Raw genomic sequence first — 21931 nt, forward strand, 5'->3', positions numbered from 1 at the left:
TATCGATGCAATGCGATACATTTGCAATCAATCAGCTTTTATTCTTTATTAATTCTCTTCTTTGGATGACTAAACAGAAAAAATTTCGATCTTTGAATTGTTTAAACATTGGTGCATGCGAAGCCGTGTGCCAATCGTGTTCGTTTTGAAATTTTGCACAATATCAACAACAAAAATATCGATGACAAATTTTGCAAAGGTTTTAAAAAATCGATATAGATTTACACAACACACTGCCGCATTATTCGCGTTTAATATATGAGTATTATTTTAGTGATACAATTCTCACCAATACCACCGCAATAGCAATGGCAAATGAAGTAAGCGAGAGAAAATTATGATTGACAGACAAACAGACACACAGCGATATATGTACTTATATATATACATATATGTTTTATATTTGTATCGCCTGCAGTGCGGAGTGCTCCGTTTGCCGGTGGACTACGAGTCCATACGCTTCAATGACTGGTCCATCAGCTACGAGAAGTCGCACATATTGAAGAGCATGTGCCATTTGGGCAGCGACAAGTGCTGCGAGAAGGACGACGCCAATCGCTGTGATCTCTGCAACTATCAACATTCACTGGAGCTGCCACATCTGCCGGACATGGTGTTCCACAAAAACAAATTGATGCTGCAGCACAAAGATGGCGCCGTCATGGAATTCAAGCCCATGGACGCGCTGGCTCTCGTTGCCAACGGCAAACAGGCCCCCTTGGAGGTGGCCTGCGCTCAGGAGTGGCGCGAGACGCGGTAATCGCCCAAACAACAATTAACATTCGCAATTCCATTCCACCAAGCTTGCGGCTTAATAAGCAACTTAACAATATTTCAGCGCCGAGCAGAACATGGAACAGAAATACAAGCCATTCGACTGGACATTCACCACAACATATCAGGGCACATTAAATGATAAGTTTCGCACGGAATTGACGGACCAGACGCTCAACAAAATGAAGCTAATGCAGCGCGAAAACATTCTATTCTATCACGATCTCACACTCTACGAGGATGAGCTGCATGATCATGGCATTTCCGTGATGAGCGTGCGCATTGTGAGTAGCCCCGGCCTGACAAAAATCATTTGCATAATGATTATTTGAATTTTGTTATTGTTGATCGGCGTCGCCCTCTGCCTGCCTGCCTGCCTGCCTTGCCTGCACGTCTGTTCATTTCCATGCAATTCACATTCTCCATATTTATTGAAGATTGTTTGATCAAGCTCTTTTTGTTTTTTTGGTCTACTGCATCCGATCAATGTATTATATAGCTGCATTAGGAGCGATCGGTCAGGGATTAAGTTCTTGTATAAAAAACCTTTTTTTCTTTTTTTTGAAGATATCTTAAGCAAACTTGTCCTTTAGGAGTTCCTATCGTGCTCGTCAAATATGAACCATATCTTATTAACATCGGACTTATCTCTATATATAGAACTGTTTGTCCCGACTGACTGACTAACTGACTGACTGACTGACTGACTGACTGACTGACTGACTGTCTGATTGGTGATCAACGCACAGCTCATACCGAATTTATATAGTTCTCTATGGTTCTCTTATGTGATGAAGGTGCACGTTAAGGCGTGGTTTCGGGAAATTTCATCCGCAGGTGGGGAAAAATCGTGAAAAGCGTTTGTATGCAACTTTTTTGGTTTACCATCCGATCGGCCTCAAACTATCTTTCAAAGATCTTTGTTCAAATTCATCTAAGGGCTGTTTTCGCACTTTTTGAAAAATGCATTCAAAGATTTATTTTGTTTCCAAAGATCTATATGACAAAAATCATTCGAGACGTGATTCACACTTTTTACAGAATCCAAGCTTCCTCGGTGGATATATGTACATATATGTGCATATGTATGCCTGTTTGTACAGACATGTATGCATGCTTGTTTGTATATATGAAAAAATGTATGCATACATACATACACACATACATACATGTACATGTACATACATATATATGTTTATACATACATACACATATGTGTGCAGCCATACATGCAGTACATACATATGCACATACATACATATGCACATACATACATACATACATATGCACATACATACATACATATGCACATACATACATACATACATATGCACATACATACATACATATGCACATACATACATACATACATATGCACATACATACTTATGTACATACATACTTATGTACATACATACATATGCACATACATACGTACACATATACATACATACACATATATGTACACACGCACATATTACACATAACACATACATACACATAAAAGGACATACATACACACCGCAAACTCAACAAGAAAAAAAGCCACTACTAGCTAAGCATGAAAAACTGCAGAGCCTACTTGAATTCTTGAGAATCGAGGAGGAGAGCCCTTGGCAGAAATTCGTTTCATTTAAATTTGCAGCACAGCGAAACAAAAAAGGCTTGATCTGCGTTTCGTATTAGAAAACAAACATACATGCATACATATACAGCTATATACATATATATGTATATGTATATGTATATATATATGCATATGTATCGGTCAAAACTCAACCGACTTTCACGAGGCGTGGCTCTTTGTTCTCATGGTTTGGTCTCTAGGTCAATTTGGCATCTAAATCTGGACACATTATTGTGGTTTTTTTACTTCAAACTTATATATGCAAAGATCTACATAAGAACTTAATGAAAACATGTTGCCGATCGACTTTAAAACTCATGTTTCAAAGATCTTTGGGAGAATATATTTTATACATACCACGGCCAAGGCCGAGTGTTACGCGTTAGTATATCATATAGCTGCCATAGGAACGATCGTTCCAAAATAAAGCTATTCTTTGGAATATAGTTTTGTTTCTTACGATATATTATCGCCTTTTTGTATAACGTAAGAGTTGCTCAGACTGAAGATCAAGCTATATAGAAAACTATATTGTATAACTGTTAGAGGAACTATCAATCTAGGATTAAGTTCTGATCTGAAACATTTTTTGTTTTTCGAAGATATCTAAAAACAAACTTGTCCGTAAGGAGTTCTATCATGGGACTTATATATGTTATATATGTATCATATCGTGCCAAACGTTTCTTAGGATATCGTATCGCCTTTTTTTTTATAAGTTTTTTGTTTTTCAAGATATGCAAACCCAATTTAGAAGATAACGGCAAAAAAAAGCAAGCAATGTCAGGCCAGCAATGGGTAATCGTTTTTATGCTAGATTATTTGTCTTAAATGAGAATAGTTAACCAACTTACGAGAATATGGTTTCTAATTTGTTTTGTATTTGTTTTTATAGCGCGTTATGCCCTCCGGTTTCTTTGTGCTGTTGCGTCACTTTCTGCGCATCGACGATGTGCTCATACGGATGCACGACACGCGCTTCCATTGGGAGATCGAGAATGATTATATACTCAGGGAGTATATACATCGCGAGGCGCCCTGCTCGGAGCTACAGGTAAATAGCACTCTGTACCGGTTTCATAGACACACTTTGCTAATACTCTTTTTCTTTTTGGTCTTGCAGACCTCGACTAGCTTTTGGACGAATCCCGATGAAATGCAAAATTTTCTGCCCGTCAAGGCCAACGAGCTGCACAAGCTGCACTTTAAATAGTTCGAGTTCGAGGGGCTTCCCCCTTTTCCGTTTCCGTTTCCATTTTCCACTTCTTTTTTTTTTGTAGTAGTAGCAGTAGTAGAAGTATTGGGCATCCGGTGCTCCAGCCAGCCCGCCCTTGGTCAGCCAGAGTGTATTGAAAGCAAATTCATCGTTAAACGTTTAAGTTGATAAATTTCATGTAGCAATTTAAGTTAAGTGCTCAGCGTGTGTATTTATTCGCCCACAACTGGTGCGCACTGTGCAAACATTTAAAAGCGAGCGTCCTCCGTAAAGGGCCACCGTAAATACTATATATATATATATATATGTGTGTAATTAGCTATAAAGGGCATCTGATATTATTTCGTGGCCAGGCTAAGCGCCGCCCAGCAGCGCGGCCAATGCGTGCCTGTAGTCGCCCGACGTTTCCGACTGCAAACAGAAAGAAAACGAACAACAAAAATGAGAACAGTTTCAATATATGTATGTGCGTACAATCCGTACAATTGATACGGGCATTTCCAGGCTCACATGCAAGAAAAATCTACTCAAAACTAATTTCATTACAAATTACATCGCAACGAGCAGAAAAAAAAAAAAAAAAAACAACAAACAAAATGGCCGAAAACAAAAAATGAGAGATCTTTTAACGCTTTTCAACACCCTTTTTCTTTTTTTGGCGTAACGTTTTCTCGCACAAATAATGTTTGCAAGTCGCAACAATCGCGTAAATTAAGTATAAATAATGTTACGTAATGTGTGTTACGTAACGTATACAATTCAGGCCTTAATTGAGAAATGAAAGCAATTTGTAACTTTTAGCCGCGTCCTTTAAGATTATATATACATATATACATAATACACAAATAAATTGCATTAAGTAACTCGAGAGCTTTGGCGTTTTCTATACTCTTGTGGGAGGATATTATAGAGTAAAGTATATATATATATACATATATATATTCTCGATCGGAATCAACGGACAATCTGTTTCTCGACAAACTATTCCCCACAGTTGAAGCCCTTGATACTTGTCAGGATTCAATCGGATAGCCCGGATCGGAGCACCTTATCATTTACAGCTACTTATAGTTTGCCTAGCTAATATCATCTGGATATCCAATCTAAAATCAAATCTCTTTGATGTGGCTCTGGAATTGCCCACATGCCAGTTTAGCAGGAAATTTGATTGGGATTGGGAAGAGCAGATTCGATTGGGCAATACTTACGTCCTAGCACCAAAGACAACAACCACAACCACAACAACAACAACAATAACAAGAAGGGAACAAGTGGGAACAGTTTTACATAGGGGGAAAAGTTGGAAATGCATTAAAATCTGGAAACGGTAAAATGCGTTCGAGGACTTACCACAATGGCGCTGAGCAGCGTGCGATTGTAGATGCGCTCGAACTCCTGCTTAATGGTCTCCAGATCGATCTCGGAGCGGCTGACAATGATGCGTATGATGGTGGCATCATCGGTGCCGGCGCCATCCATGGCCTTGTGCAGGCGATTGGCAAAGAAGGCCGCCGGCGACTGGACGCACTCGACTGCCGGGGAAGGAGGAGATGCGAGAAATGTTAATCGCCTGTGCAATGTGGAATGGAATGGAATCGATATTGGACATACCTATGGCCATCATGGCCTCGTGCAGCTCATCGGCCATCTCGTGCTTGATGGCCTGCTCGATGGTCTGGCCGGACAGCTCCTTGTATTCGTCGAAGATCAGCCGCAGCTGGGGGAAGCTGGCATGGGCCATTATACGATTGAAGACCTCCTCGTCGGTGCCCAATTTGGCCTCGCCGGCGGCATACAATTGTGCCGCCTGTTCTTTGGCTTGTGCCGCATCCACGGGCGTATTCATTGGATCCCGCACACCGGTCACAATCAATGTGAGCAGACGTCGAAAGAAACCGGAGGTTTCGCTGCACATTTGCTCGGCCAGCGGCCGTCCATATTTCTCCTCATAGTTGACGACAAGTTGCTGCATCTCCTCGTTGGATTTGGTGCACAAAATTTCGACAAGTGTCGACTCCTCGGTGCCAATGCCGGCCATGGCTTTGTGCAGCTGCTGGCACAGATAGTCGACGGGCGGTAACATAAGCGCCACAATCACATCCTCAAACTTGCCGCCCAGCTCACCCTTCAGATCTTCGATCAAATCTCTATCGAATTCGGACGCATAGGCGGCGCTAATCACTTGACGCTGGGCATTGGTGCGTGAGGTGAGCACCTCGATTATTTGCTCCTCATCGGTGCCGAGGCCACGCATTGCGGCGCGCAGCTCCTGGCTATCGCTGGCCGCATCGAAGGGGCTGCGCGGCACAACGCACGGCACGGCCTGTACGCGATGAGTCAGCGCAATTGCTTTAGCCCCAAATGTATCGATTCAATTTGCATACGAACTACTAACCTTATATTCCATCATATCTCTTCTTTACTTTACACGGTTAGTTTTGTGTTAAGTGTGCGTTTTTTTAACTGTTCTTTTTTCCCACAAATCACTTTTCACACTGGCTCGTTCAGTTTTCAGTGCAGTTGCGTTGTTGCTGCAATTTGCAAATGCGCTTCGTTGAGTTTGCTTTTGCGTTCTCGCGCTGTCTTCTCCACCCGCCGTTTGCTACTGACGACTGCACAGACAACGTCGCTGCTGCTGCCGAGGCTGCCGCTGCTGCTGCTGCTGCTGCGGCTGCTGACGTCGACGTTGAGAGCTTTTATGACGAAGCTTTTAATTTCGCTTTAACTACGGCTTCGGCCCGGAATGGCAATGCAATACGCATGCCAATTGCATGTATCACTGAATACACACACAAATGACCTAGCTAGATATAAATAGACAGTGTGTGTATATATATATATGTATGTATATAATTTTTATCTTTATTTAATCTCGTTAAATGGTTTAGTTTTATTGCTGTTGGTTGTTGTCGCTTGCATGAGTTTTTTTAATATACAATTCAAATACAGTTTGTCATTCTTCTAATTCTCAACTGGTTCGCTTCATGCACGCGTGTGTAAATATCGCGTTATATAATATATATGTATATGTATATATATATATAATTTTATTGTTGTTGTATGTTATATAAATCTTTGCGCAAATAAGTTTTGTTTGCCGTTATTTTCTTGAATTTTCTCCCTTTTCTTTTTGTTTGTACACAGCTCGTGGGGGCGAAAAATCAATACCGAAAGAAATGAAATCAGTTCTAAACATATTAAGAATATGTATATATATATATATATCAAATAAATTACAAAATACCAATGGGGGAGGAGACCTTCAAAACAGCACGCAGAAAAGAACGTTTCGCATTTAAACTAAAATCGTATAAAGCATATATCGCGCATATCTATATATATATATATTTTCGGGTTCTTGTATTTCTCAGTGCAACTTCATTTGATGAACTTCACTTGAATACCAACGAAAAAAAAGCAGCAGCAGGGGGATGATGGAATAAATCGAAAAGCTTTAAAGCTCTTAGCTTGGGCGCATTGTGGAAAACGGGTGGAAAATGGGTGGAAAGCGGGTGGAAAATGGGTGGAAAGCGGGAGCTTTTGATAAAAATAACTTGAACAAAAGTAAAGCAAAGCTCTCAACACAATGCACGGACAATTAGAGCACATTTATAAATATATAAATATGTATATATGTATATATATCCCCCATTTTTTTTGGCGATGCACATTAACGATTTTGGTTTAGACGAAAACGCTTCTCTGTTCAATTCTAGAAACTAATGCCTGGTTTGTGGTGTGTTGTTATTAGACCTCGTCGTTCTGGTTCATCTTGAGCTCGTTGAGGGTAGCATTGAATCGGGACCATTCGTCGCGCGACGGCAGCGCCAGATGCTCAGCGACATCGTAGACATAGAGCTTGCCGGACTCATCGCCGATGGTCACATGGAGGCCCGATGGTGTCCAGGAGACGCGATTGAGGGCTGGCGCATTATCGACAACGACTGATGCTGTTGGCACTTCGGTATCCTGATTGAGATTCCATAAATCAAGGCGACCGCTACCATCGACAGCAGCAAATAGAGCGGGATGAACGGGCGACCAGGCGACATCCATAACATAATCCGAATTATCCTCAAACGAATACAGGGGTTTCGTGTCCTGCCAAACAAAATGGTTAGCATACACGCAGACAATTCAAATGGATGGAGGGAAGGCTGCTCACCTTGAGGGACCACAGCTTAATTGTCCAATCGATCGACGATGTTAGGAACAGATGTCCAAAGTCCGGCGACGATTGATTATAGTGCGTTGAGATGCCCGTTATGGGACCCAAATGCCGTTCGAATACCTCATTCACGCCGGAGCGCAAGCCGTGCCGCGAGGCCGAATAGACATAGCCATCCTCGCTGCCCATGACCAAGCTGTTGATCTCATTGGCCGGAAAGGCCATGCACGTAATGGCGATCGCCTTCGATTGGCGCTGCTGCAGCTCAAGGGTATCCTGCGGCTGGGATAGCATGTCCAGCGACCAGGAGCACAGCTTGCCATCCGACGATATCGAGATGACATTGTGCGCATTCTGTGTGCCAACCATTTGCAGACAATAGACGGGATGTGTGTGCGCGGCAGCGCTCAGTGGCGTACGCTGTATGGGCGTGCGTTTCTGGACACGATTATCCCAGAGCACAATCTGGCCAGAGTATGTGCCGCCGAGTATTAGATTGGGATTGAATTTGGCAAAGCATGTCGACATCACGGCGCTCTGACAGTGGAAGACATCCTCGGGCGTTTGCTTCTTAAACTTTGTATTCCAGACCATCACGACGCCGTCCGGCTCATTGGGGCTCTCGTCGTTGCTGTGATACGAGGCGACGACCAGTTCCGGAAAATGCGTTGACCAGTCCATGCTGGTGATGCAGCGATTCTTTGACCAGCGCTCATCGTAAAAGACACGATTCATCGAGAGACGGGCATGGGAGCGTTCATCGTTCGCCTCCTCGTTGTCGCCGCATCCAATGTAGTCCGTATAGATGTCCACGTTCTCGGAGAGGGCGCGCTCAATGACGCGTCCGGCACGCAACACGAATCTCTGAAAGTCCTCCGATAGTATGATCATTTGCTTTTGCTCCTCCGACAGTTCCTTGACTGCAAAAAGAGTAACGATTTCGTGAGCGAAGATTTTTGATCAATGTCCGTGAAGCGTGATCATGTCACGAAAATTGCACGATATTTCAATACTTTTGCGTGTCACGCGCTCATTTCTAAGTTAATAAACTTTAAATTAGAGATGTGTGCGTGACGCTTGGGGTGATAATTTCTCATTGCTCACAGTTGTGCATCTCTAGATCTGAGCCGAATGCTGTTATTGAAAAGATCGTGATGCGATCACAGCTTGCTCAAAAAACTTGCTTTAGCTCAAAACTTCGTGCCACATGAAGATATCGTCTCGTGCTCACGTGCACATCTCTAGCTGTAGATCAGCTTGTACACTCACCCTCCTTCTTCTCCTCCTGCTCCTTCTTCTGTTCGAGCGGTGTTATGGCTGGCGCCACATCCTTGACCGTGGGCAGTCCGTGGGTGAGATAGCCAGGCGGCAGCTTCGAACTAAAGCCATGGTCCAGATGGGGCAGCGAGCTCTCTTCGTCGTCTCCTTGGGCATCAAATGCAAGCACTGTTTAAGGTATAAAACTAACACAGCTAAAGGAACATGACAATCGACAGAACAGGAACAATTCTACATTTTTTCTTTTTCTTCTTTTCTTTTCTTTTTTTTTGCTTTTGTTTTTGTTTAGCTGCGCAACTTGCTTTTAACGGGCGCCTTTAACGGTTGAACGTGACGTTTCTTTTTGCATGTTGTCTCTGTCATTCTTGCAAAAATTTCGTTATTTTTTTTTTGGCTTTATTACAGGGCTTTGTGTGTGTGTGTGTGTGTGTGTGAGTGTGAGTGTGAGATTAGCTTGAGGCACAGTGTTGGAAAAGAGCGGAGTAGAGGGGCGATTAACAGAAAGAGAGCGCACAATTGGAATTGAACATGTGCTAATTGGACTCGACACAACTGTGTGTGGGAGTGTATGAACGAGAATGGGAGGGAGCGATAGAGATACAGATAGAGATAGAGAGGGACGGTAAGGGAGAGAGGGAGAGAGAGAGAGACACACATACACACGCGCGCTTGCACTTGTGTTATATTCATAAGCTGCAGATTTGTAAAAATATGAAAACACAAGAATTTCATAAAGTACATGGTGTGTGTGTGTGTGTGTGTTTTAGTGTGTGCGTGCGTGTGTGTGTGTGTGCCAATATATGCACTAGATGCTGTTAGTTGTGCTTTACGCTTGACACCATACAACTTAATACACAAAGCCAATTAATAAAAAAAAAAAAAGAAAAAGAAATTAAAATATATATATTTAAAATTAAACAAATTTACAGTTTCCTATTATCTCATACGCCGTTAATATGTATGCATGTGTGTGTGCGTATACATATATATATATATTTTTTTTTATATATGCATGTATGTAGTGTAGCAGCATAATAGATATAGAGAAATAGAGAGAGAGAGAGAGAAAGGGAGAGAGAGAGAGAGAGAGAGAGACAGATAGAGGCATATTTCAAGTAATATTATTATGTATTACGTAATTGGTTTAAACTCTATAAACAACACTTTCTTGCTTCACTAATTCGTGTATCAATTAACATTTGTTCAGTTGTTTTTGTTTTCTTTTCATGTTCTCCACCCAGTTTATAAATTTTTGCGCTTAAAATTATGTATTTATGCTAGGTATATTTTACATATATATATAATTTTTTACTGTTTTTTTTTTTGTATTTTCATTGCTGTTTTGTTTTTTTAACATTTAACATTAACAGCCAACAGAGGTCGCTTTTGATTTCTTGTGCCGTGGGTTAACAGTTAACACAGTTGTTAACGGTACATTAAAGAGAGCCGCCTACGACGCGCTTCGCTTGCTGTGCTTGTTGAGAGAGTGAGCGAGACAGAGAGAGAGAGAGAGGGAGAGACAGACAGGGGGACAGATAAAGAGAGCTTGAAGTTGCCGTGTGTGTATGTGATTGACTGCGCTGAGCAAGAGAGTACAAGACAGAGAGAGAGAGAGGGAGGAGAGGGAGAGACAGGGACGCCAACCAAAGAGCGAGACAATCTGTAACTAGCGTAAAATTTCACCCCAAACAGAAAAGAAAGAACAAAAGAATTTAATTGTTTTACTTGACTAAGACGACTTCGGATCTTTGATGTTAGCAATTTTGGATGAAACAAACGTTAGTCGCACGCAGTTAAAATATGTATGTATAGGCAATAGCTTGATGAAATGATTATTGAAATTGAGGTTAGGTACACACAAAATGCACAAAATGAAAGATTTTGCTTGAGTATTTATTCAATTTTTTGTTATATGATGCTAGATCATGCAGGCAGGCAGGCAAAATGGCGTCGGTTTCATTAGCTGTACAGCGTATTAGAGACAAGGAGCGAGAGAGAGCGAGAAAGAGAGAGAGAGAGAGAGAGAGAGAGAGAGGGGGGGGGGGTTGTGTATATGGCTATGTGTGTGTTTCGAGAGTGTGTCAGCCAGCGCGAAGTTCATGTTCATATGATTATTGGTAATATATGTATATATATAACTTTATATCTTCAAGTTAAGATTTGAATTAGGTTTAAGATAATTATTGAACGCGTTGTAGCTAGAATTTGTACGTTCCTATTTTGCTTCATGTCGATTCCCGTCACTGTTTGCGAAACGCCATTTTGTTTTGGGTGTACCTACCTGTGAATTCATCCTCCCACTCTAAACCCGGATTAAGATTGTATTCATCTTGAAGAAATATAAAGAAATAAATATATTGTACATAATATACACAATTTAGTTGTTGTTGATTTTAGTTTCGTCTTCGACTTGTTTTCTAGATTATTATTTTTTTTTTTTTTTTTTTTTTTTTTTGAACAAAAGAAATCAAGACTCCAAAAACTTGGACTCAACGTACCGCCCTTGAAATTGATCGGGTATGCAGTTTTCTTCGTGAACAAAAGGCAAAGAACATAAGATGATGTACGAAACGATAAAAGCAACCGATTATATGAATATGTTTTACGTCTTTTTTGTTTTTGTAGTTTTACATATAGATAGAACATAAATCATGGATTTTCGATAAAAAAAAGATATATATAGAATAATTAGCACATTTGTCGAACGAAAGCGGCGACAATTATAAATTATAGTACAATGTTAAGTTTATAACTGATAAATACTAAACTCATATATATATATAGATATATGTATATGTATAGTATATTATATAGTACATGATATTTCTCAGTGCTTTTACATGCATTCGTGTTGTATGCGTGTGTGTGAGTGTGTGTGTGTGTGTGTGTGTGTGTGGCTTACATTTCGTTCAAGACTTAGATTTCTAATTGATAGATATATATATTTATATATATATATATATATGCTCGATACTTGCGTTGGAAAAAGTTGGCTACAGATATTATGAATATTAAAGTAAATAAAAAAGAGGAAGATAAAACAAGGCTAAGCTCGTCAAATAAATTGATACGACTAGTGTATAACAGTTGCAATTGAAACTGTTATACTGTTATACGCAAAACTAAAATGCGAGCTCTTCGTAATTTTCTTTTTCTTTTGGTTCTTATGAAAACGAATATTTTTTTGTATATATGTATATAATAATAATAATTATAGAAAATAACTTAAAAAAGTCGACTACTTAAATGAATAGAAAAAAAAAACTTATAAATTGGGTGGAGTTTGTTTAGATATATATATTTAAAATTATATATATATATATGTATATATATATGTAAATATAAATAGACTATAATGCTGATACAAACTGAATCACAGATTATGCCGTCTAGACGCTACATTTGGAAACATAAATCTCAATAAATAGCAAATTCAATAAATTAAATATATATGGGAAATATTGTACCGAAAGGCCGCAAAAAGCAATAGCTAGAATATATATACGAGTAATAGGTTTTTTTTTTTTTTTTATCAAGCACTATAGATAGAAACTACATACACGCAAGACTAACGAGTAATAAGTAACGAGAGCTAAAAGGTAGCGAGTAATAAGTAACGAGAGCTAAAAGGTAGCGAGTAATAAGTAACGAGAGCTAAAAGGTAGCGAGTAATAAATAACGAGAGCTAAAAGGTAGCGAGTAATAAGTAACGAGAGCTAAAAGGTAGCGAGTAATAAGTAACGAGAGCTAAAAGGTAGCGAGTAATAAGTAACGAGAGCTAAAAGGTAGCGAGTAATAAGTAACGAGAGCTAAAAGGTAGCGAGTAACTAAATACAGCGAGCGAGCAGGACAAAGAGAGACAGAGAGAGAGAGAGAGGTAGAGAGCGAGAGAGGGTAGGCATAGACAGACAGGAGTGGGAGAGAGGCAAATATATATATAGATATATATACAGAGAGAGAGAGAGAGAGAGAGAGAGAGAGAGTATACGATAGTTTCTACTTGGATTCGCGGGCGGGAATAATTAGGTAGTTACATACAAAAAGTCAACAACTACTCACCATAATAATCCGTAGCATGAGCTGCAGCATATTTTGCGTGCGTACCAAGAACAGATAAAAAGTGGGAAGAAAAAGTAAATAGACAAATTATTAAATGCGCTCAGACAGATGTCTAAATCCAAAACAAAAGCAGCGAATGCAACAATAATAATTATAATAATAACGATAACAATATAAAAACAAAAAACAAAACAATTAACTATGAAGAATGAAGAATGATCGTTGAATCGATTAAATGATGAGCATGTGAAAATATAGATCATATATGTATATATAAAGTTATAGCATATTATATTTAGAGAGCTTAAAATTGGTTACCATAATGAATTGTGTGCTGTTGTCTAAATTTGATTGCGGTCTGCTTAAAACTATATATAATACCTTTACGTGGACGCCACCAGTCCTCCATATATCCTGACAGAGGCGATGAGTGGCAAGAAAGAACTGTATTTGTTATTTTATTTCACTTATGTTAAATGCTTGCTCTATATTTTTGTTCAATTTTCATTTCATTTTGAAGCACAACACAACAACTCAAATGTGGCAAATCAATATTGGGTTAGACGCAAGGATTCTGGGAAATAGCTTTGGGTATATATATATATATACTATATAGAAATATATATATATTGTAAGCAAGCGTACAGAAGACGGAAAATAAATAAGACAGTTGAAAAAGAGGTGAAGAAACTATGGAAAGTGTTTACAGAGTAGACATACGTATGCATGATTCGGTTATGGGTTATACACTAGCTAGCATTGGGCACTATATATGAATATATATATATATACATATATATAGATATAGATATAGATATAGGTATGTCTTATAGCGCATACGCACCATCACGCTCGTGTCCGCCGGTGCTGGTGGTCTGTGTTTGTTTCGTATAGACGAGTGTCTCCTTTGGTGGAATGTTTGTGGCCTGCACGTTGTAAACGCTCAGATTCAGTGGCTGTTTCTTGCCGGCGCTGCTGTTTAAAAAAAAAAATCAAGTTTCAGTTGAAATCGCCAAATGCTATACAAACGGACACTTTCAGGTTGAACAAAGTCGAAACAAGCTTGAAGCAAAGTTGTATTCGAATAATAAATTAAAAATATATATATTGTTTCAACTTTTGCTCAACTTTGGAATTGCCCCTTTGGTTGTCTATAATATTTTTGCATCATTTTTATATACCCCTGTCCATTGACGTTGGCCTGCAGGCTAACATCAGGCGTTTGTGTATTGGAATTATCAGATGTCAGCGAATTGGCTGAAGACAGCGAGGAGAGCACCTCAGAGACGGGCGCAAAGCCCAGCGAGGACAGCATTTCATCCAAATCTCTGCAAAGGCATTTAACATTTCAACAATAGGCTAATCAGGTATATCTAATTAGAGACTCACTTGCGCTGATCCTTGTCAATGCCGGTGCCGGTGCCAATGCGTCCGGCTGCCTCTTCCATGTCTTTAATCTCCTTTTCGCGGCGACGTCGATCCTTCTCCTCGCGCAGTGCTGCCAATTTGGCCTTCTTGCGCTCCAGCTCAGCCTTGCGATCCATTTTTGAGGTGTGGCAACGCTCGTATTTGTTTCAACTGCCGCAGTTCGTGGAGGTAAGGCTGGTAAGGTGTTGCTCAGTTCGGGCTACAACAACAACAACAACAACAACAACTACAACTACAAGTGCAGTTCGAAAGCAGCTTTTGCTACGCTAGCTGTAGAAATTAAGAAGAACAAAAGAACCATGAATCAGTTTTGGCCATCATTAATTGTAACCAATATTGGTCAGCGCAGCTGCTTGATGATGTCACCTTCACAACAACAATAATAACTGGCCAAAAGTTAAGAAGGCCACACAACTGTGTGTGTGTGTGTGTGCGTGTGCGTGTGTATGTATGCAAATTATGTTATTTTCACTGGATAAATGCACAATTCTTGCAGCCGACAAAACTTTCAACACAATAAAAAAAATCAATAGTCAAATGGCAACCACAAGATTTGATGACGGCGGCGCAGCAGCAGCAGCAGCAAAAGCTGGTGGCAGCGCTGTCGCTGTGCTATGACGTCGTTTTCCACTTTTTGCTCGTGTGCCCAATTTTTTTGTTACACTTCAATGAACAGTCAAGTGCCGCACAATAGTCAAAACTCAACACATATTTATAGCGCACCTTTAATGTTGTTCTCGGACTTATTAAATATGCACAAATTGCAATTAAATCAACATTTCATTCCAATTGAAAATGCGATTGCAATGTTTTGTGAACAGCGCCAGTGTGACCGTAGTCAACAAATGAAATTGACCAAATATCGATATACCACAAAATACTGCAAATGTTAAGTGGCTGTTAGCATACAGCACTGCACTTGATATCATATTTAGATCGATGTGGCAACGCCAGCGAGTGCGCCAAATTTAAAAACGCCTTTCATTCATCTGGCAACGCCTGCGACTGCGCCAAGTTTGAATATACAAATTTGAATAATTAGCATTGCATGCGTTTATTTGTTGGGCGATTGAGCAAAAAGACAAATAAAAACACGTTTAACCACGCTGATTGCTTGGTAACATTAATTAATGCAGTACGCATTTGGTTGTCAAGTGAAATCATAAGAACCCGTCAACAGCGAAATATGGTCAAATGGAAATAGAAAGCTAACGAGAACTTGTTGAATTCATTGTCATTTTAATGCGACTCTCATGCAACGCGAAATAACGGTAAATTGTGGGCTGTGTGCAATTGGCATATTAAGCGGCCTTTTCCGTAATTACCTGTTAATTGTTTGGCTGACCTGGCACCAAATGCCATGAGCGAGAGAGAGAGAGAGAGAGAGAGAGACAGACTTGTGTCTTGCCATTGTATGTATGTATATTGTGGCACCCACACACACACACACACACACACACACACACTGGCACGCACACACCCAATGACACTGACACAGTTGGTGGTTCGTTCACTTTTGACTGCGAGCCCTGCCTTAAAAATGTTACATTAATACACAGATATTAATATATGCATGCGTATTTTTTGTATGTATAAAAAGTTTTGTTTTATTTAAGTCTTCTGCTTTAAGCTGTTATTTGGGTTGGAGCATCTTGATTTTAAAAATCCAGCGCAACTTGATGGCCTATAAATTGCATATGCATCGATTTCGTAATGCCAATAACATTAACTGATTGTCTGAATCGCCCCACAGCAGCTTTTTGTTGTTGTTGTTGTTGTTGTTAATACCCTCTACTCAAAATGGGGTACATTGTTTTCTTTGCATATGCATGTAACAGGCACTAGCTTATTTCGATTTATCGATAGCAAACGCGATCGATTGAAATCGATAAGCTGAATGAGATCGAATACGGAAAAAGATCGAATTTTGAAGAAGATGTTGCATAGTGCGGGCCGCTGCTGGGCTCTACAGGGTATCTGCTAGTTGCACTAACTCGACTAGAGCATGCTTGTTTTTTTTTTTTGTGGATTTCCGAAATAAAGTTGGAGCTCGCATCGATTGCCCGAGCTTTTTCTTTTGGCTAATTTTGGTTGCAGTCCAAATGACTTAAAAAAAAAAACCAAAAACCTTGAATTACAAAATCTTTCGTCTGGCTCCAGGCAGAGAAGCTGATAATGCTGTTGTTCATGATAAATCAGCGCATCTGCCAGTGCTTACAACAACAACAACAACAAAAACTTGATGCGGTGTTGCCAAACTGTGAAGCGGTTTTTATATGTATGTATGTATGTATGTATGTATGATTTTTTTCCCCACAGTTTTCGCTAATTGCGCGAGCTGTTTGCATACATATACATATGCGCACACACACATACATATATACATGTACACATGCGTTGTATTAGGGAAACGCTATTTAATGATATCTGCAATTCGATACGCGCATAATTTGCAAATTAATTGCTAATATTATTAAATTGCTCGGCTTGATCGTTGCGGCTGTTGTTGTTGTTGCTGTTGTTGTTGTTGCTGCTGTTTCTTAGAAGCTGCTCGAAGTTGCCGGACCTGCGCGCTGGCATTTATTGTGCGCCGAACGAGAGTAAAAGTTTACTTTGTTTTTCTTGAAATTAACTTTAACTAGTTGCTAACTGCTTTTTAGGTCTGTCAGTCAGCCTGTTTTTATTTCTGATTTTAATTTTTTTTTTTTTAACATAGTCGTGCTGTTTTGCCGGCAGCCCAAGGACAACGGGTTTTTGTTTTTCTTTTTTCATGTTTTTTTTTTTTCGGAGCATTGCGTGTGCGTCATATTTAGCATACTCGCATTTACATATGTACATATATATGCTTATATTATGTATATTTGATATTCAGACAATTTGAAACGCTTGACACAGTTGCAGCCTGTGGTGATTGTGCTTTTCTCAGGCGCATCCTGCCCCAAGGCCTATCCACCAGGCAGCTGAAAAGTCTGGCCACGCCAGCGAAAGGCTGATGACGTTTTCAAAAATGCATTTACAAGTGATGCCACTTGAACGTGCAGAGACCCACGCACACACACGCACACACACACACACACACACACGGTGTTGCTGTTATTTGAAAGGTTTTGTGGCTCGTCGTTAACTTAATACTCATTTTGCGTTTCTTGTTATCTTTGCGTCTGCTTTTTCGTTTTAATTTTTTTGGTTATTTTGGACTTTTTATTGCTGTAAATTGTCCAAGCATTTGCATGCGCGTCGTTAACCCGGCGAAGTTTCAGTTAAATCGTTGGCGCATATGAATTTTGTTATTTGTTTTTGTTTTTGTTACTGATTTTTTCTTCGGGCTCCCAAGGCACATACAAATTGAACACTTTATGTGTGCACACACGCACACACAGAGATAAATACATATGTATGTACATACATACATACATGTGCATGCATGTATTTACTTGCTTCATTACAGCTTTGCCTTGCCTTTCTTCGCTGCCGCCGCTGCCGTCGCCGCCGCCGCCGCCGTCAGCAATCCCCCAGGTTAGCTTTGGCATCTGCGCTCTGCGTCCGCCTGCGCCTGCGCCCAAGCGTCGCCAGCGTCTGGCGTCGACGGCGCTGCCAGCGCCGAGCGTTGCCGTTGCCGTTGCCGGTGAAAAAGTCTTGAAAAGTGCGCCTCTTTGGCGTTCCGTTGTTAGTTTAAGTTTAACCATCGCACGCTTAAGTCGCGATTTAGTTGGCCGCTAAAAGAAATATCACATTTTTTTTTGCTCTTCTCTTCTGCTAACCAAAAGGATTTTGTCACACACCAGCTGTGACACATATATACATATTTTTTTTTTATAAATTTAGTTTTATTAACAAAAAGAAAAAATGAAATTATTTTTATGTGCCATTGCTGTGACGCTCTGTGTGGCAGCGACAAGTGAGTGAAATATGCATTAATTTTAAATAACAACAAAAAAGAAAAAGGAGTAACAAAATTTGAAGCCGATTTGGCAACTTTGTGCTAATCACTTTGACATTGGCTGCGCATATGTATTGGTAGCTGTCTGTGTGTCCGTTTGAAAAGCTCTCTCTCTCTCTCACTCTCTCTCACTCTCGCACACATAGTCTGTGTACGCTGCGCAGCTTGCTTAGAATTTTAACGGTACTTTTCGCATGCAGGCATGCATTTCGCTTGATTTATCGTGTTGCTGTAAAAATGGCGATTTTATATGCCATGGGTCGACCCTGTCTGACATTTAAGCGTCGCTCAAATGTCACGTTATTTGCATTTATTAAATGCCGCAACAACAACAACAACAACAACAAGAAGAAGAAGAAGGAGAAGCAGAAGAAAACGGGTAATCGATAAACCGGCTGCCGCTGGGCCTGGGCCGTCTGGCGGAAAAACCGGACGCCCGGGCTGGAACTGGAACTGGAAACTGTTTTTTTTTAACTGTAACTGAAACTGGGACTGAATTACAGCCAAGCCCCAATGGCTGGGCACGCGATTATGTAACGGCTGCGGTTGTCGGAAAGAAAAACGGGAAAAAGAAAACCCCAAATGCGGCCTGATCGATAAATCGATCTTTGGTTCGTTTTTGTTACAATTTGTCCAAAAAGCAGGAAACTCAACTCAAGCCGGTGAAAGCACAACAAGTTTAATGAACTCCTCTCTCTCTCTCTCTCTCTCTCTCTCTCTCTCTGTGTGTCTCTCTTGCCAGGCGCAGCTGGATTCGAGTGCCCCAAGCCGAATGGCCAGTTCGCGGACGAGGTGCAGTGCGACAAATATTATGTCTGCGATGAGGGCGTGCCCAAGGCGAAACTCTGCCCGGACGGCCTGGTCTTTGATCCGCTCAATCGGAAGATCAACAAATGCGATCAGCCCTTCAACGTTGACTGCGAGGATCGCACAGAGCTGCGTAAGTTTTGCCCCAACAGATCCTTGACCAGACTTTCGCGACTGATCCTTTTCCCTATTTGATCTTCCGCAGAGGAGCCCAAGTCGACCAAGTACTGTCCGAGGAAGAACGGCTTCTTTGCCCATCCGGAGGCGAGCGTTTGCAACATTTTCTACAATTGCATTGAGGGCGATGCGCTGGAGATGAAGTGCACCGTCGGCCTGCATTTCGATGAGTATTCCGGCACCTGTGTCTGGCCGGACACCGCCAAGCGTGAGGGCTGCGGCGATCCAGAGAGTGAGTAGCTCCCGAAACGAAACGAAACGAATCGGATCCCAACTGTACTCATTTTGCACATTCTTCTCTCTCTCTCTCTCTGTCTCTCTGTCTTGTTTCGTGCAGAGAAATCGGAGAGCGGCTTTGCCTGCCCCAAGGATCAGCCGAAGACTGATGTGCGCGGCCAGGTGGTCACCCATCCCAAGTATCCGCATCCGACAGACTGCCAGAAGTTCTATGTTTGCCTGAACGGCGAGGATCCGCGCGACTTGGGCTGCCAGCTGGGCGAGGTCTACAACGATCTGACCGAGATGTGCGATGCGCCCGAGAATGTGCCCGGCTGCGAGGATTGGTACAAGGATACCGATGACAAGAAGGACTAAGCCAGCCGTTAAGCCGCGTGCCACCCGCCGATATAAAAAATATGAAAAAAAAACAAAAAACAAAAAACAAAACAAAACACGCACTGCCAACCCGATCCTTGCGCGCGTCTACTGCAGATACCCAAAATACACACTCACACACACACACACACGCACGCACAGTTACACTTGGACAGACGGAAAGGACTTACGGAGCTGGAGCTGGGGCCTCCGGGCACTGGCTGGACGCGCGTTGTAGTCACTTAAACTTAGTAGTTTCTAGCCTATTCCTATAGCGCATTTGAGTAGCACTTAAATTCCAATTCCTTCTCGTTACTTGCTGCTCGTTACTTGCTACTCGTTACTCGCTGCTTGCTGCTCGTTACTTGCCACTCGTCACTTGCTACTCGTTACTCGCTACTCGTTACTTGCTACTCGCTACTTGCTACTCGTTACTCGCTACTCGTTACTCGCTACTCGTTACTTGCTACTCGTTACGTGCAACTCGTTACTTGCTACTCGTCACTTGCTACTCGTTACTCGCTACTCGTTACTTGCTACTCGTTACTCGTTACTCGTTACTTGCTACTCGCTACTTGCTATTCGCTACTTTCTTCTGACGAGTAACTGACATTTCTAAACTCTGACTCTGAACTATCTTATTTTTCACTCTTTACTCCACTCTCTCTTTCTCTCTCTCTCTCTTATTTCCTATACTTTACTGTCTAACTGTGCTCTCAACTATTCTATAAAACGTTGTGTATATATTTCCTCTATTTTTTTTTCCCCATCTTTTTATTAATATGCAAAAACAAAAAAATAAAAAACCTGTTTTCGATAAACTATCTGATATGCTATCTTTTCTATTTTTCGACTCTCCTAACTATTTTATCTATTTATCAAATACATACTATTATTCTTTTTATAATCTACATTTGTTCTGTTTATTGTTTTTTGTTTTTTTTATCATCTTTAACTTTTGGGCTTATTTCTTCTATATTTCTGATCACCTTTCAGTTTTTCTTTCTAAACTTTTCTAATATATATGGTCTTATATATAGTATAACTTTCTGATTATTTCTTATTTCTAACTTATCTATAAACCAAATTGGAAAGTTTTCTATTCGACTTGGACTTGGAGCTTTACTTGGTTTTTGTGAAAATTGTTTTCTTTGGTATTTCTAGACAATCCCATCAAAGTTATTCCATCATATATTTGAAATTCTTGAAACTTCCTTTTCCCACACATTTTTCTAAGTGTCCACGTAATTCTTAAACAATTCTCTTCAGACCATTCCATCCAAGTTATTCTATGATATATTTGAATTCTTTGAAAGTTTTAAATACAAATGTCCAAGTCTATCTTAAACTATTCTTCCAGATAATCCCATCAAAGTTTTTTTTTCATCAGGTATTCCAAGATAATTATTTGAAATTCGTCAAAAATTCCTATTCTCGTCATTTTTTTTTTTTTTTTAAATTCCAAGTATTTCTTAAACAAACCTTATAGGTCTGGTTCTCCTGCACTTATCGCAACTGATTGTGAGATAAATTAAAGAAATTCCCAGAAATTGTATCTTTAATTTTTATCTTTCCATAATCTGCCCATTTAATATTCCCATATTTGCTCAACTTACGCTAGTTGAATAACGAGTTTTTTTCCAAGTTTCCGGTTTTCTTTGACTTATTTGAATTGAACTTATCTATTTTCCGATAAACTTTCAACTTATTTCCTGTTCAAGGTCGAGTTTTACTGTATTACTTGATTCCTTTTAGATTTTTCAACGAGAGTTTACTTTTATTCCTTGACTTAAGATTATCTTTTAACTTATTTCCCCTTTTCAAGCTATTTTTTTAACCCCTTGGTTCTTTTAAGCTCTATCG

At 40.3% G+C, this 21931-nt stretch overlaps 4 protein-coding genes across 31 annotated transcripts; 2 read left to right on the top strand and 2 right to left on the bottom strand.

Annotated features, from left to right (window-relative positions):
- Nucleotides 1–125: 125 nt before the first annotated feature.
- Nucleotides 126–4046, top strand: LOC135435545 (TIP41-like protein). The gene is made up of 5 exons (XM_064692668.1): nt 126–320; nt 419–756; nt 839–1058; nt 3297–3455; nt 3525–4046. Exons 1-5 carry the CDS (start codon nt 309–311, stop codon nt 3612–3614), a joined length of 819 nt encoding a protein of 272 aa, XP_064548738.1. The 5' UTR covers nt 126–308; the 3' UTR covers nt 3615–4046.
- Nucleotides 3803–6229, bottom strand: AnxB10 (Annexin B10). Its single transcript, XM_064692666.1, has 4 exons — nt 6013–6229; nt 5229–5940; nt 4968–5149; nt 3803–4028 (listed from the first exon to the last, which is right to left on the bottom strand). The coding sequence occupies exons 1-4, from the start codon at nt 6025–6027 to the stop codon at nt 3972–3974; spliced, it is 966 nt and encodes a 321-aa protein (XP_064548736.1). The 5' UTR covers nt 6028–6229; the 3' UTR covers nt 3803–3971.
- Nucleotides 6230–6449: 220 nt separating this feature from the next.
- On the bottom strand, nt 6450–15396 carry LOC135435538 (cytoplasmic dynein 1 intermediate chain). 28 transcript variants are annotated; one of them, XM_064692644.1, is made up of 10 exons: nt 15274–15396; nt 14512–14820; nt 14304–14450; nt 13967–14094; nt 13504–13536; nt 13123–13143; nt 11345–11392; nt 9055–9207; nt 7783–8705; nt 6450–7718 (listed from the first exon to the last, which is right to left on the bottom strand). In XM_064692644.1, the coding sequence occupies exons 2-10, from the start codon at nt 14664–14666 to the stop codon at nt 7365–7367; spliced, it is 1962 nt and encodes a 653-aa protein (XP_064548714.1). In that variant the 5' UTR covers nt 14667–14820; nt 15274–15396; the 3' UTR covers nt 6450–7364. The 28 variants fall into 28 exon arrangements, with proteins under 28 accessions (XP_064548714.1, XP_064548710.1, XP_064548708.1 ...); XM_064692640.1 differs by having other exon boundaries at nt 9055–9231; XM_064692638.1 differs by having other exon boundaries at nt 13504–13566.
- Nucleotides 15397–18312: 2916 nt separating this feature from the next.
- Nucleotides 18313–20484, top strand: obst-A (obstructor-A). Its single transcript, XM_064692590.1, has 4 exons — nt 18313–18448; nt 19233–19430; nt 19503–19706; nt 19812–20484. The coding sequence occupies exons 1-4, from the start codon at nt 18397–18399 to the stop codon at nt 20066–20068; spliced, it is 711 nt and encodes a 236-aa protein (XP_064548660.1). The 5' UTR covers nt 18313–18396; the 3' UTR covers nt 20069–20484.
- Nucleotides 20485–21931: the final 1447 nt, after the last annotated feature.

The sequence above is a fragment of the Drosophila montana genome, unplaced genomic scaffold (assembly GCF_035044405.1).
Source record: "Drosophila montana isolate Dmon_TW-CO22-7 unplaced genomic scaffold, ASM3504440v1 contig_3626_1, whole genome shotgun sequence".
Lineage (NCBI taxonomy): Eukaryota > Metazoa > Arthropoda > Insecta > Diptera > Drosophilidae > Drosophila > Drosophila montana.

Bases quoted from the DNA above. Each gene is read 5' to 3' on its own strand.
- LOC135435538 (XM_064692633.1), bottom strand. From the start codon at position 14,666: ATGGATCGCAAGGCTGAGCTGGAGCGCAAGAAGGCCAAATTGGCAGCA. The intron at 13,567-13,966 runs GTGCGTATGCGC...TAACAAATACAG, and splicing joins CGGCGGACACGAGCGTGATG to TTCTTTCTTGCCACTCATCG. The intron at 11,393-13,122 runs GTGAGTAGTTGT...TATTTCTTCAAG, and splicing joins TCATGCTACGGATTATTATG to ATGAATACAATCTTAATCCG.
- obst-A (XM_064692590.1), top strand. From the start codon at position 18,397: ATGAAATTATTTTTATGTGCCATTGCTGTGACGCTCTGTGTGGCAGCG. The intron at 18,449-19,232 runs GTGAGTGAAATA...CTCTCTTGCCAG, and splicing joins GCTCTGTGTGGCAGCGACAA to GCGCAGCTGGATTCGAGTGC. The intron at 19,431-19,502 runs GTAAGTTTTGCC...GATCTTCCGCAG, and splicing joins CGAGGATCGCACAGAGCTGC to AGGAGCCCAAGTCGACCAAG.
- AnxB10 (XM_064692666.1), bottom strand. The intron at 5,150-5,228 runs GTATGTCCAATA...CTTCCCCGGCAG, and splicing joins CGAGGCCATGATGGCCATAG to TCGAGTGCGTCCAGTCGCCG. The intron at 4,029-4,967 runs GTAAGTCCTCGA...TTCTGTTTGCAG, and splicing joins CGCTGCTCAGCGCCATTGTG to TCGGAAACGTCGGGCGACTA.
- LOC135435545 (XM_064692668.1), top strand. The intron at 757-838 runs GTAATCGCCCAA...ACAATATTTCAG, and splicing joins CAGGAGTGGCGCGAGACGCG to CGCCGAGCAGAACATGGAAC. The intron at 1,059-3,296 runs GTGAGTAGCCCC...TTGTTTTTATAG, and splicing joins CCGTGATGAGCGTGCGCATT to CGCGTTATGCCCTCCGGTTT.